The sequence below is a fragment of the Plasmodium coatneyi genome, chromosome 12, assembly GCF_001680005.1.
Source record: "Plasmodium coatneyi strain Hackeri chromosome 12, complete sequence".
Taxonomy (NCBI): Eukaryota; Apicomplexa; class Aconoidasida; order Haemosporida; family Plasmodiidae; genus Plasmodium; species Plasmodium coatneyi.
In genome coordinates, this window is record NC_033567.1 from 2,813,215 (window position 1) to 2,827,435 (window position 14,221).

At 44.1% G+C, this 14,221-nt stretch overlaps 4 protein-coding genes across 4 annotated transcripts; all 4 read left to right on the forward strand.

Moving 5' to 3' along the window:
• Positions 1–906: 906 nt before the first annotated feature.
• PCOAH_00042970 (Uncharacterized protein) lies at positions 907–3,154 on the forward strand (the record flags this gene model as incomplete). The annotated part of the gene is made up of 9 exons (XM_020061081.1): positions 907–975; positions 1,100–1,321; positions 1,458–1,533; positions 1,662–1,862; positions 2,012–2,101; positions 2,305–2,394; positions 2,532–2,665; positions 2,760–2,810; positions 2,945–3,154. 9 exons carry the CDS (start codon positions 907–909, stop codon positions 3,152–3,154), a joined length of 1,143 nt encoding a protein of 380 aa, XP_019917036.1.
• Positions 3,155–4,614: 1,460 nt separating this feature from the next.
• On the forward strand, positions 4,615–7,438 carry PCOAH_00042980 (PST-A protein; the record flags this gene model as incomplete). Its single annotated transcript, XM_020061082.1, has 2 exons — positions 4,615–5,326; positions 5,490–7,438. 2 exons carry the CDS (start codon positions 4,615–4,617, stop codon positions 7,436–7,438), a joined length of 2,661 nt encoding a protein of 886 aa, XP_019916097.1.
• A 2,148-nt stretch (positions 7,439–9,586) lies between these two features.
• PCOAH_00042990 (Uncharacterized protein) lies at positions 9,587–10,534 on the forward strand (the record flags this gene model as incomplete). Its single annotated transcript, XM_020061083.1, has 1 exon — positions 9,587–10,534. One exon carries the CDS (start codon positions 9,587–9,589, stop codon positions 10,532–10,534), a length of 948 nt encoding a protein of 315 aa, XP_019916425.1.
• A 2,101-nt stretch (positions 10,535–12,635) lies between these two features.
• On the forward strand, positions 12,636–14,006 carry PCOAH_00043000 (Uncharacterized protein; the record flags this gene model as incomplete). The annotated part of the gene is made up of 3 exons (XM_020061084.1): positions 12,636–13,146; positions 13,300–13,433; positions 13,569–14,006. 3 exons carry the CDS (start codon positions 12,636–12,638, stop codon positions 14,004–14,006), a joined length of 1,083 nt encoding a protein of 360 aa, XP_019916350.1.
• Between the last annotated feature and the right edge of the window lie 215 nt (positions 14,007–14,221).

Genomic DNA, 14,221 nt, shown 5'->3' on the forward strand with positions numbered 1-14,221 from the left:
TCGTGCCCCTTCGGTTGGAAAAAAAAATTCTCTTTATATATGTCGTGACGGTTCCTCCTTCTCTTGGAGGTTAGGGCGATTTCAAATGGCATTATTTGTGGCAATCTTTTTATGCCACTTCGTAAGTTTTTTTTTTTTTTTCCTTTTTTTTATACCCCGCGCGGGCAAAACGGGCCTAATATATTGCGCACCACATACTATGTACAATTTTGAACGCCCAACTTGTACCTATCGATTTGTACGGTGTTGGAAAATTACTATCTTTTTTTTGGTGGGACAGTGACACAAATCAGCTCCTTTTATTCCTATTTTTTAGAAAATGGTTTTTCCCCCCCATGGAGATTATATCGTGGTGGTTATTCCCCTGGCAAAGATTCGCCTGTTTGGGGGTGCCTCACCCAGCGGTACCGTCCTCATGCCGGACGCGCCTATGTCCACGCTGTCATACGTACGTACATCACCTGCACACCCCTCCGCGAGAGGCGAAAATATATTGCCGTCAAAAGGTGTCCACATGTGGCAAGAAAATTTTCCATCTTATCCACCCCAATCTGTACGGTCAAAAAAAAAAAAAAAAAAAAAGAAGCAAATAAAATAACTTGTAGCATTTTCCCCCGTAGGTAACATACGCGTTGTTCAGTGTCCAAATGACACCCCACATGGTTAAGTCCAGCGTCAGCTTCCATTTTTAAGTCATTTTTTCATTCAAATTTGGTCAATGCTCTTGTGGGGCAGCCATAGCATAGACGCCAGTTTTGTACCCCTGTTTTTGACACCAGTTTTGCACTGCTAAGTGGGTGTTCACGTGTTAGCCCCAAATTAGGAGGAAAAACCCCATCAGGCGAACCACAGACAACCCCCATCAGCCTTCCACACCGGGAAGGGCACTCCCCCCCTCTGTGCCCAATGGATGAACACATTTTAAAGAGGCTAACCAGTAGAGAGCTCAAAAGGGTACCCCCTCCCCAGAGGAAAAAAAAAATATCAACAGAATTATCAACAAAATTTCCCCCCTTTCCATTTTCTAAAACGACTTTATTTCCCAAGAACGTGCTAAGAAGGTGTTTCCCCATTTGACGCTCCACACCCTTCTCGACAGACTATTTTGCAAAAAGCGAAAGACATTTTGGAAGAAAGGGAAAGAAAACCAAATGAGAGGAACAAAGATGGCAAAGGAAATGCAACCACAGAAAATGAACAGTGTTGTAATAAAAATCCTGAGGGAGAAGTAGCGGGGGGTTCGGATGTTGATGCTCCTCCAGACAAGGAGGACAAATCTTTCTACAGTTTGCACGACTTCTCTAGTAAATATCTCAAAATGGTTGGTTTGATCAAAACATGCAATTGTGAGCAACTATTTTCTGTCTGAGTCCGTTTCGCTGTTTGGTTTCCCTCCTCTCATCCATGTGTTAATTTTTCCTCTCGGTTCTTTTTACAAAACATCGCTTCCTACGCAGTGCCAAATGAACATGCTGAACCATGCGAACGTCGAATACGAGTTGATCATCTCCTTCATGCGAACCTTCAACAATGGTTATGCATGTCTTTCTATACACAAGCATTTGCAAATACACGCATTTATGTTCGCATGGATACGCCTCCTTCAGCACGTGCCAAGGATCCCGTTAACACTGAACATACACATGTTGGCACCTGTGCAGAGCTCAAGTTTCAGCTGAACCTAACCAACGCCGACGACCAGGAGGACAAGAAAAACTCAGTCCTTCACCAGATGGCCAACCTGTTCACGGATAAGCTAATTTGCTACTGCACTTCCCCCATGGCTGTTGTGGTTCCCCATGGTGACAGCGAGAGTGGTCTTCTGGGTGATGAGCTCCTGGAGCAGATTCGTTTCTTTTTCAGTAAGCGCCCTGGGTATAGCGATGCACGCACGTACCTAACCTGCCTTTGCCTATACGCATGTATGAATGTATGCGTGTGGTTATTCTCCATCTGGTCAAGAAAATGAGCAAATCATCTCCTTCCATTTGACACCGCCCCCTACACACAGAGCAAATCGAGGAGAAGAGCCACGAGAACATCCTGTTCAACATGTGCCTTAGCAAAATTGCGGAATGCATTTTCAATTTCAAGCCAAATCGTAATCAACCCTAAACGTTTCCCAACTGTAACATAGATGGGCAATTCGCATGGCCACATTTTAACTACTGCATTGTTGGTGTGGGCTTCTCTGTTTGCTCAGACCTGGCGCACATTACTTTGGCTCCTTTGCTCTGTCGTACTCACTTACTTATTTGTATGTTTCTTTTTTTTTTTTTTTTTTTTTTCCCCTCTTTTAAATAGCGGAGGACGTGGCCAGCTGGATTTCTAGGCAGGCGCTGGCCGACCTAGTGAAGGCCCTACTTGGAGACAACTTAAGAAGATACGAACATTGTAATCATACGCATGGGGATGAACACGCAACGAAGTGTGTGCACGCATGGGAATATGCGTCCCAAGTGGGGAGCTGCACCATCCAACCAAGCATCGCCCACAGCGCACAATTTACCCGTCGGAAACCAATCTGCCAGGCATCATCTGCATGACGGACTTTATAAAAGAAAGACACGCAAAATTAAGTTTCGCCCAAGTTGACAACGTTGTACTCATGATCGAGATCGTTCAATATGCCATTGTTTACCTGTCTGAGCGGAAATACAACACGGTATAGGGGTGTAAAAACGACAATTTGGCTAACCCCCCAAGTATTTAAACACCTTTTTTTTGTAATGATCTACTCCTATTCTATTCTTTCTCAGAAATGCTCCTCATTCGTGCGAGAAGAATGGTTTAAGCATTTCACAGATTTGGTATGACCTGTTCAGGCAAAAAAGGAGGAAAAAAAAAAAAAAAAAAAAATAGCCAATATATGCCAGCTAGCTAAAAAATCGCTTACTCTCATTTTTTTTACACCTGACATTTTCTCCATCTCCCCCGCTCACAGCTGCACACGCTAAAGAACTCCGAGTGGAAAATATTCTTTCACCAACTGATAGTCGCGGAAACGTTTCTTTACGAGAAGAAGGCGGAAAACACGAACAAGGAATTTAACAATTATTACAAGCAGCAACTGGAAGTGTGGAGGCTGAAAAATACGTCATACTCAAAGTGGTTTAAAATTGAGATGCCCCTCTCGCTCAGTTTGTTGAAATGATCTGATCAGCCGAGGGGCTGCGTACACAGATAACCATATAAATGTATACACGAACCCAGATATATATAGCCTTCACGTCCTCTCGGTCGATGGCGTGATCACATTGCCACACTACTATACATTCGTTCAAACCCGAAAGATCGCGTGGGGCGTACCCCCCCATACGTACACCACACACGTGCATATAAGCAAAATGCACATTCGTATTTCTCTGTGCTAATTTATGTGAACCATCCCCTTAATTCGCTTTCGATGTGTGGCATATATGCACCACGTGAATGCATCCATACGTACATGCAAGTGTAACAATTGGGTGTTTTCTCGTGTACCCTTATGCACATCCTTTGCTGGGGCAGCCACTTAAACACCGCACATTCTGTTGATGCGATGTAATGTGACGTAATGTGATTTTTTCTTTTTTTTTTTTTCGCTTTGTACTTGCCAGAAAGGCTTCCTTTTTTCCTTTTTTTTTTTTACCATTCCTCCTGTTCTTTCGTCTGAGCATTTTTTGGAAAAGGGGATAAAATTTTAAAATATGAAGCGAAGGAATTACGCTTAAAATTGACGCTAAAATTGAAAGATTTGGCGATACTTTGTTATTTTATTTTACTTTTTTTCCTTTTTCATTCACGTTCCAGTTGGGATAAGCGAGCGAAAGTTTGCCCGCCCGTTCTTTTTTTCCCCCTCACTTTTTCTTTTTCAAATTTTTGCACCCTTTTTTCCCCTTTGGGGGTAATTTTTTCATTTTTACACGAAGTTTGACCAATTCCGGCCTCCCCTTCGAACGCTTCGATTTGCGCCGTGCTAATTGGGGTGTACCTGTTTATAGGCATATTTGGAGGCTAGCCAAACTGTTTTTTTTTTTCCCCCTTTTAACTTCGCACCCACAACGCGTTACCGGTCCATTCTGCTGAAATAAAGAGGCTGGGCCTACACCGAGCACACACATAGATACTGTTGGTTCCCGTGTGGAAGAACCCCCGGTGTGTCATTTGGTTGGTGCCTAGCCACAATTCTTTCCATCCTACTTTTTTCTTTCCCCATGGGGTATCCCTTTGTTCATGTGGGGATGCTTATGATAGATGCATGTTTTGCGCATATTTGAATTACGTTATCTAGCACGAGGGTGAGGTAATGCCACCACAGGCTCGCGTACACTCGTGTGAGCATACCTAGTTGGACAGTTACATAGCTGCACATTCGTGTAATTTTTGCCGCGCTCCCGGACAGCCCCAGGTGTGGCCACTGATAATTGTCCCAGCTCGCCACCCACGGGAGGTCCGATATCCACAGGCCTTTTTCCAGTGGCAGCCCGTAAAAACGGCTTGCTAATAACACTGGGCCCGTTCTTACGTAAGCACGAAACAGACGAGTAGGTTAGCCTTTCCGTTTAGGACTACTCAGGGTTAGTATATAGTCCCTCCCGTTTAGCAGCGGCCTTTCCCCTGTTCCTCCGAGGCATGTCCGAACAAGGAAACCGGAAGATATTAACGACGAAAGGAAGCAGTGAATCCATGGTCCAAGGGAATCATGCAGAGGGGGATGTCAAGTCACTCCAGGGGATAGGTAAAGATGGGGACGAAAACAAGGCGAGCTACTCCCCCACTGAGCCATGCCTCCCGCAAGAGGTGACTCGACCCAATAGCCATAGCACAGGGGAAGCACAGCCAAGCAGCAACAATATTGCAAACGACAAGCTCAAGACGAGTCTAAGTGAAGAGAAGAGCGACAAAAAGAATACCAACCTTCAGTATGATGATGGAAACCCAGAAATCACCTTTTTTGTAAACAAAGAAAATTTAAAAATAGCGAAATATGCCTGGAGAGTGGAAAACCCCAAAGCATATGTATTCGCCTTGCATGGAATAACGTCCCACTTGAGAAATGAATATCTGAATTATATGGGTAGACCATCATGGGTTGATGAGAAGCAGCAGAAAGGGGAAATGGCTAGCTGTGGCATTGGTGGTGAGTATAACTTTATGCAAGGGAACAATTTCAACTGTTGGGACTCAGCTCAGTCTGTTAACAAATCTGAGTGTAAGGATGATAGTGGGAAGGTTGTGCATGCGGAAGGAGGCGACAATTCTGCAAACCTACCAGAGGAGGAAGCGGGGGCCAGCGGCAAGTGTGGGGCTGACGAAAAGCTCAACACCGGCGAGGAGGCAAATGGTGAGGCGAAGCCATGTCTGCACGCCAGCAGTTCGAACAAAGATATTGAAAAAATTAAGCTGGAAAAAGAAAATAAAAAGAGAAAAAAAAAAAAAAAAAAAAAAAAAGGAAAGAAGAAAAAAAAAAGGACTGTCCCACAGCCTTGCAAATGACGGAAGCACAGTGGGGTGCTCATTTAACAAAATTCTCCAAACCAATTGGACCAAGGACATGAAAATTATAAGCGAGACGAACAACATGCTGTATGATTACTGTCAACCGAGAGAGGGTAACTGTTCGGGGGCTTCATCTTCTTGTGACTCCTCCGATTATGGAGAGAAAAAAAACCTCGAGAATAAGCTAACTATGTTTTTGTCCTGTTCATCTTGCATTACTAACATAAATGAGGGAGCAAATCACTTAAACAACAAATTAAACTTTGGGAGCAAAGAGAGCGTTAATCACCCCATTTATAATAACGATGGGGGAGGGGACTGCCCCCAGAAGAGCACTGGCCATGATGGAAACTGCCCCAAACGAATCCATCCCAACAGTCAAAACAGCGAAAACAACAGCGAAGACACCGGTAGCAACGACAGCAGCGAAGATAGCAGTAGCGATGAAGACATAATCGATGACGAAAATGTTCTGCTGCCAAACAAATCTGACTCTAATATGAATTACGATTCCAGTGTGTACTACTGTTCCATGTGTGGTATATGCAACTACTGCAACTGTGGGGCAAGAACCCTCTCTTATAAAAATAGCTGGATCGAAAAGTTCAATCAGAATGGGTTCTCCTTCTTTGGTATTGATAACCAATCTCACGGAATTTCCGAAGGGGTTAAAAATCATCGATGCTATGTAGAGGACTTTGAGAATTTCATAGAAGACACACTTCAAGCGTTAGAAATTTTCATTCAGGAATGGAAAGAAAAGGATGAATTAAAGCCCATTATTATTATGGGTTTATCCATGGGTGGGTGCATCGCTTTGAAAACGATGGAGGCCATCTTTCGACTGAACAAGGAATGGAAAAGTTATGTCAAATCTCTTGTTCTTGTTTCCCCAATGATTAGCTTAGGGAAGCAAAAGAGTAAAATCAGCAACAGGCTCCTCATCTCAGCTACGAAGTTTTTAAAATACTTTTTTCCTCTCCTCCCGGTTAATGTAAAAGAGGGCAATGCTATGTACCCTTGGATTAAACATGACTGCGAAATCGATCCTAATCAATATTGTGGACCTCTTCGGATAAAAATAGCAGCCGAGTGTGTGAGTGCCGCAGATAGCTGTTTAACTTATAAAAATTTAAAGCACATTGAAGAAAGCGATATTGACATTATGGTGATTCAGTCGAAGAATGACTGTTTAGTAGATCCCATTGGAGCAATTGATTTTTTGAGGAAAATGATGCGCCTGCACAGTAGGAGAGAGAGACGACAAAATGCATCTATGTTAGATGCAGAAAGGATTCGTCAAGCCAGTTCGGCGTTTTCCAGGGAAATCAATGAGAAGAAGAAGGATTCCGTAGGGCCTAGCGATTCTACATTCATCGGAAGTGCGTGCAACCCCGGGGAGGACGACCTAAACGGCGATCCATCCTCTGTAGCACTTCACCGTGAGAGCAGCACAAACAACGGTGCAGCTACACAGATGATTGGTCACGTTACAACAGATGGGAAGACCACCACCCCGAAAGACGAAACGGTGATGAGCAAATACAGCACCACTAGCTTTACTACAAATAGTAATCACCTCCCACCAGAGAAGCAAGCATTACTTCCGAATAAAAAGAAAGAAGACCATCCCCCCATGTTTGTTAAGTCTTCCTTGTCTATTGAATCCTCCAGCCGAATACTCAGAAATGACAGCCACTTTTCGATAGTCAGTTCCGAAAATGACGTCAAGGGAGAAAAGGGCATATGGACGTCCTTTGACCACGGTTACTATAAGTCATTCAATTTGAAAAAGCTAAAGAGTGATGGCGGGGTGTTGGGCCCCCCGGGGGAGGAGCAGTATAAGAATCTCAGCGTCTACATTTTAAAATACGGCTACCATACGCTTCCTGGGGAGCCCCAAAGCCGCGAGACCGTCACGCTGCTGGTCGACTGGCTCAACCGCATATGCAGCTGATTCGCGTGCGTAGAAGTGGGTGTTAGGAGGGGAGTTTCTCTCCTCGGTTGTGCATGTACGAGGATAAGTTAACATGAGCCATGTATCCTTTACTGATGCACCTTCGTCATTGGCAGTTTTCCAATATTCCTGACCCACATGTCTGTTCTCATGTTCCCTCGTGTGAATCATCTTTTCCTTTTTTTTTTTTTTGTAACAACGTAATGCATCGCATGAGTGAAGCATTCTTATATATATATATATTTATATATATTTATATATATTTACAGCAGTGGTCATAGAGCGGAGGACGTGCGTGTATATCATTTTTCATGCCAAAGGCGTCCTGGGGGACTTCTCTCCACGTTGCTCTATTTTTGCCCTGTTATTTTTAATTTTTTTGCTTGCCGGGTTTCCCACGGGAACGCGCTGTGATTGTTCGATCGTGTGGTCATGCTTTTGTCTGTGCACGTTCGAATAAGTGTCTTTTTGAGTCTCTGGTAGCCCCTTTTTTCTTTTTTAGTCTACACGGAGGCCTATTTGCAGCGCGCAGGAGTTACACATGTGTGAATGGGTGTATATCTTCCTGTGGAAGAGATCCAGTCGAATGGATGCATCGCCCACCGCAGCGGGGGAGAACGCTCTTCACATGCACATTTTCAAATTATCCTCCTTTTTTTTTTTTTTTTTTCCATCACAAGTTATTCTTTTAATTTTTCTCTTTTTTTTTTCCTTTTAATTATAAAACATCCCTCTGTTACAACCTTCTCGATTTTTACCCCCTGCGGAGATTGTAAATTTTTAAGCGTATATATATGCAAGGTTGGGCCGTTTGTGGGGTTTCGTCTTAACTGGTATTGATGCAGTGAAGGCAGTGGTAAGGCTCGCATCCTATAGGCCATGTAGCGCCGCAAACAGAGGTATTCATTTTGTCTTCTGGCGATGGCGCAAACAGGGTGGGGGGGAATCGTAAAATTATGCTGCGTCGCTGCATAACCACGTCGGCACTTGGACCATTTTACTTTTTTTTTTTCTCGCCCTCTACAACAGTATGAGCCAAATGTGCGCAAAAGGCAATTTCCTATTTTATATTTAGAAAAAAAAAAAAATGCAAGTGGAGAATTGAACAGAAAAAGAACTCGTGCAAATTCTCTTCCACCATTGGGGCCACTTAAATAAACGTGGAACGTTGCATGTTGGGGGGTTGAGATACACGCGCGTGGGGCGACCTCCGCATGGGCACCACATCGTACATAAGGTGGTATACGTGGCATATGAAAGCAACGCCTTTTTTTTTTTTTTTTTTTTTTTTTTAACACAAGCATAACTGAGATGCTCGACGGGGAGAACGAAGCAGCAGTTATGTGTTGCCACGATTTTATACGACCAGCTTTGCTGACTCGTTTTAACTCTCACTTGATGTGAGAAGGGAAGCACAAGAAAAAAAGGATAGAACGGAACGAGCAAGTGATTCCTCAAGTTGCCAAAAAGGAAAAAAAAATATAATAATAAAGAAGCATTGCAAGTTTCCACGCTTGGGGGAGGAGGCACGTACATCATAGATGGCTCTGCGGAAACCGCCAGGAAGAAAAGGGCCATACCACTATGGGCAACCACGGCACATACAAATAAATACACAGATATAAATACATGCCAATACGTGCTTGCGCTTGCAGTTATATATTCGTACAGGGAAGACCTCCGTTCGAGGGGCAGACCAAACGGCGGAAGGGCAGAGGGGGCTGCACATTGTGCCCCACCCCCCAATAAGAAGAATGCACGCACAAAAAAACTGCCAAGGGAAGGTACCCCAGAAGAGAAAAACCAACCGAAGGAGAGATGGGGTTTATTAGTGTATGGAGATTCTCTCAGGGGGGGAGGATTCGAAACCATTTTAATGGAGTTCACTTAACGAAGAATAATTTTTTGCCCCTGTGTATCAGCAGTTTGGCGGGGCGTGAAGGAAGGCTTTTTCAGAGTGGCCTACTGCCCAGAGTGATTTCCTCCTCGGGGGTGAATAAACATGGGGGTGCCTGGCATAAGGGTGGAAATGTCCATCTTTGTAGCCCCTCCCTTTTCAGTGGAGCGTGTTATATCAGTCCAAGTGGCACTTTTTGTAGCCACCCTTTTCACAGTGGCAGACTCCACAGCGGAGAAGTCCTGAGGGGAATGCCGCACCCATCCCTGCTGGGCATCCAAAAGAAATGGACAACATGGGGCGCAAATTTTAACTCCGTTTCGGAAGGGAAAAACCCTTCACCTGGTGAGGCAGACTCAGCAGGGAGAGTGAACCAACCAGAATGGACACACATGGATAAAAGTGCTATGCGTCAGAACGGAGATGAGAAAGTAACCGAGGCAGCATCAGGCGAGTGTCCCAGTGAGGACAAAGCAGCGTCACGGGAACGCCCCAATGGGAACTACCTGCAGAACGCGCACTCCCTCCTGGTGACGAAAAAAATAAAGGAGGCATTAAGCAAGCTGAGGGACAAACACAGTTACAAAGTAATATCGAAAAAAATTAAAAAGGAAAAGAATAAAATAAACGCACTGCTGTCCATGTACCACTTAAAAAAAGGAAGCTTAAAGCAAAACTTCAATGAACACATCTACAGGAAGGCCATCATGAACACAAAGACAAAAATCTTTCAGGCTTTAAAAAAGAACAAAAAAAGGTCCCTCATTGACATTTACTATGAGGAGAAACAAAAATATAAATTACGAAAGGAGAAGTTGTTGGAACTACAGGGAAGATTACTTAATAACTCGAGACTAGCACAAATGAATGTAAAAAAATTTTTCCAGAAATATGGCTACATTGGATTAGGAACTTACTTTGTTGTATTTTTTGTAACTTTTTCATGCTGCTACTTCTTTGTCCATTTTAAGTACATTTCCTTGGCTGACTTAACTTACTGGTCAGAAAAAATGCACTTAACTAAATACATGAATGATGACCTACAGAAGAAAATTGATTCTTTATGGGGGGAACTCATTTTCGCTTACATCGCTTCCAAGGTGACTGAACCCGTTCGAATTGTGATCACCATTCTGATCACTCCCTACATTGCCAAGGTTATTAGACTTAAGAAGAGCAGTCGGATCAAATCTTTGTAGCTTGCTCGGGTGGCTATGCCGCATTGGGGGGGGAGAGTGACAAGCTGCACAGAACCAGAACGCGCATGCACGAGTTCCTAATTCGAGCCACACCCACATTTTTTACATCTACCACACTTCTCCCTTTGTGCATACTCCAAATATGGTGCACTGTTCTGTATTGTAGTATACTGCAGTGCGCACCCTTTTCTTTTAATGCACACGCCGAATGATTGACCACGCGTGCGCAGCGAGTTTGTCTCAATTTGTAGAGGCGGCGTGGAAGTTAACACAGCCGCTACAGTAGGGGGGCAGTCCTTCCACGCCGCCATTTTTTTTTAAATGTGTCTTATGTTCATTCCCTTTTTACCAACTCCAACACGCAAACCGATTAATTAATTTTCGCCAGCGTAGAACGATGGGGAGGACCGACGAGTTGGCAACCCAAGGAGAATGGGGCCCCTTCCTCGTTTGTGCATTCCCCATTGCGATGAACCACAAACATCAGACGATTCGTCCTAACTCCATCCAATTTGCAACGAACAAGCAGCTGAACAGTTGACCGGGCAACGTGGAAAAATGGGTCGCCACCCCCTTCTGCTGCTTCACCGAGGAGGCGTTCTTCCAGAGGTGTGGCTTCCTTTTAATCATCTCGCACAGTTGAGGAGGCGTGTAAAAAGGGCACATATAACATGCTTGACGGGTGAGTAAAAGCGGGAGCATAAAATTACACTACATTGCGCTGTTTACTGATTTGGGGAGTCCCCCAGGGGCGGTTACTTTGCGCCAGTTCTAGGAAACATTGCCACGTGCTACCGATTGTTGCTGCGTGTACAGGCGTACGGTGTCGAAGAAAAAGGAGATCGGCGAAAACGTAAAAAAAAAAAAACACATACATTGATGTCACCTTTTCGGAGGCATTCCCATCTTCATAGGTTAAAGTTGAGTGAGCGGAAAATTATGTTGTGGAGTACCAGGGGAGAAACATGTGTAACATTTGCGTAATTTGAGGAAGAGCAAAGTTTCGCTGCTTTTTTTCCCCATTTTTTTGCAATTCTACGCACTGCACTTAGACTAAGCTGCGGCAAACCGCTCACATGCGCTCGTGCAACTGTGGTTGCTACACACCCGTAGCCTTTGTGCCGGGTTCCAACAACGCTAAGGGGGCAGAAAAAAAAAAAAAAAAAAAAAAATGAACACGCGCAAGTGCAGTTATACACACATGGCACACAAACATCACATACCATCCGCATGCGAACCGGGTTAACCCGGCGTGTACGGTGAGGGGGCTTCGCTTCAGTTCTGTTTGCGCTTGGTCACCCGGTTCGCGCTGGCCCAAACTGGGCGTGCATTTTTTCCCTAGTGCAAAACTGCGAAACAGTCACGCGAAGTGTAAAGTGTCAAAATGGTTGACGAAGCAAGTTCCCATTTTTCCGCTTTACACCACTCGCAATTGCGCACTGGAACGAGTTTACACAGGAAATAGTGTGCATGTTACCCGCACACTGGCCCACTTGACTTGCCCCTTGAACATTTGTACCTGCTTATACTTTTACATTTTTTTATTTCCCGAAGGGAAAAGAAGGAGCAAGTAAATTCCCCCACCAGTGTGTATTTGTTCACTTAGGCAATGTGAAAAAAAAAAAAAAAAAAAGGGACATTTTTGTAAAGCTTTTTCCCAATTATATACACTGATCCGTACACCTGTTTTTCCAACTCATGAAAATTAAAGGAACGGTTGGCAGGACGGGCAATCAGGCAAACAAGCGAAGTTGCAACAGAGTCACAACAGAGTAACAACATATAGTGACAAACGAACAGAGTGCAATTTTTAAAGCCCTTCCGTACACGCCCGCAAATTTTTGTTCGCGCAGAATTTCCAGTTTTGCCGCCCATCCACCCTCTTTTTCCCTCTTCAACTTCACCTTACCAGTTCGATTCATCCACCACTGATTCATTTGGCCGCCCGCCTTTTGAACGGCACAACTTACCCCCGCCAGTCACCCCGCCAATCATCCCGCAAGTCGCCACCGTGGTTTGCTCCCTAATTACATTCCCATCCCGTGACACTTCCTCCCATTCTCAGCAGCGAATTTCTTTTCTTTTTTTTTTTCCAAACACCATGTCGGTAAAAAACAAAATGCACGTGAACCAACTGAACAAAACACTATTTAGGGAAAATTACAAAACTGAAAGAAACATTAAGGAGGATATTGAATTGATGGAAACCATCGAAAACTTGAGTGACGATATAATGTTGAACAACGACTCTTTTGAGAGCAACGCATACATAAAGTCGTCCACGAAAAATGTTAATGACAAGGGGAATGAGAAAACTAAAAATGACACTAATTTGAAGAACTTGAAAAAAAAAAATGGGACTACTAATAACAACTACGGCGGAGGAGGCAGTGCCGGTACCAACGGTAGCAACAAGAGCGGCACCATAAGTAACAACAACAACAGTGGCAACAAAAATGAACAGAAGTTTTTTGCAAACATTCCACAAATATACGAAACGCATGACTCCAGTGCCAAGGAGGAACTACACTCTGATCACAACAATGAGGAAGACGGCGTGATGTATATCCTTTCCAATGTCATGGCTGTGTTATACATAATCGTAGCGATAGGTGGGTGCACTGATTAAAGACGGGTTGGATGGATCCACACGTTGTTCAGACGTTGTCATTCGCTTTACACATCACCTTTTGCGTAACTTTTTTTGCATAGCTCGTTTTACACCCCACGCGCTTCACTTTCCCCATGTGCCCCCCTCCCCGCAGTGACCATCCTGCACCTCCACCTGGACGAGGACCACGCAATCATCAAGGCCATCAGCGCGTTGAAGCTCCGATTTGTTGCCCTGATGAAAGACGTTCCGGCTTTCAAAAACTTAATGATCACCGTGGCGCTAATCGTAAGGCATGAGAGGCTTACATCGTACACATGCTCGGATCTAGCTGAACCGACCCACAACGTGCACCGCTTTGCCATTTTACCGTGTCCCTGCATTTTTGCACAATTTTGCGTATTTATTTATTTATCCTTGCAGAATGTGAAAATTAACACCCTTCTGGAGGAAGGGATGACCAAGTGGAACATCTTCAAGCCATACATAGAAGCGCTGAAACCATTGAACACAGAATTCACAGTTTTGTTCACCATTTTAATCCTCATGTTTTTCACGGCCATTTCCATTTTGAGCATAATACACGGAATTGTAAACATGAAAAATGACAAAATTCTGATGGAAAAAGGGAGTACTATTTTTGTGACCAACAAAATGACGATGGAGGAGTTCGAAGATAAGTCCTTCACGTATAGTGAACTAGCCAAACTTCATAGCGACAAGGATTATATTTGTTTAAAAAATAAAAGAGCAGGTGAAGGTATTGAGTCGTGGAACTGGCAAGTGAGGAAAATGAAAAACGGAAATAATGACAAGGATATATGCAGTGACATTGAACTTTCAGACGGGGAAAAAAACTGACTCGCTGGGCAGGTGGATTGAGGAAACAGCACAATCCTCTGCGTTTGCACGTACATGAAGTAACCTCGCGTGGGACATATATCTGCATTTCTGTTTAGCAATGCATGCCCTCATTTCTTCATGGTCCGCTTTTCCTAGTGCCCCCCTCCTTCCCTCCCAATTTGTTAAATATTTGAAACTCTGATTTAATGTGCAGTCGCTGTTTGCAACTTTTT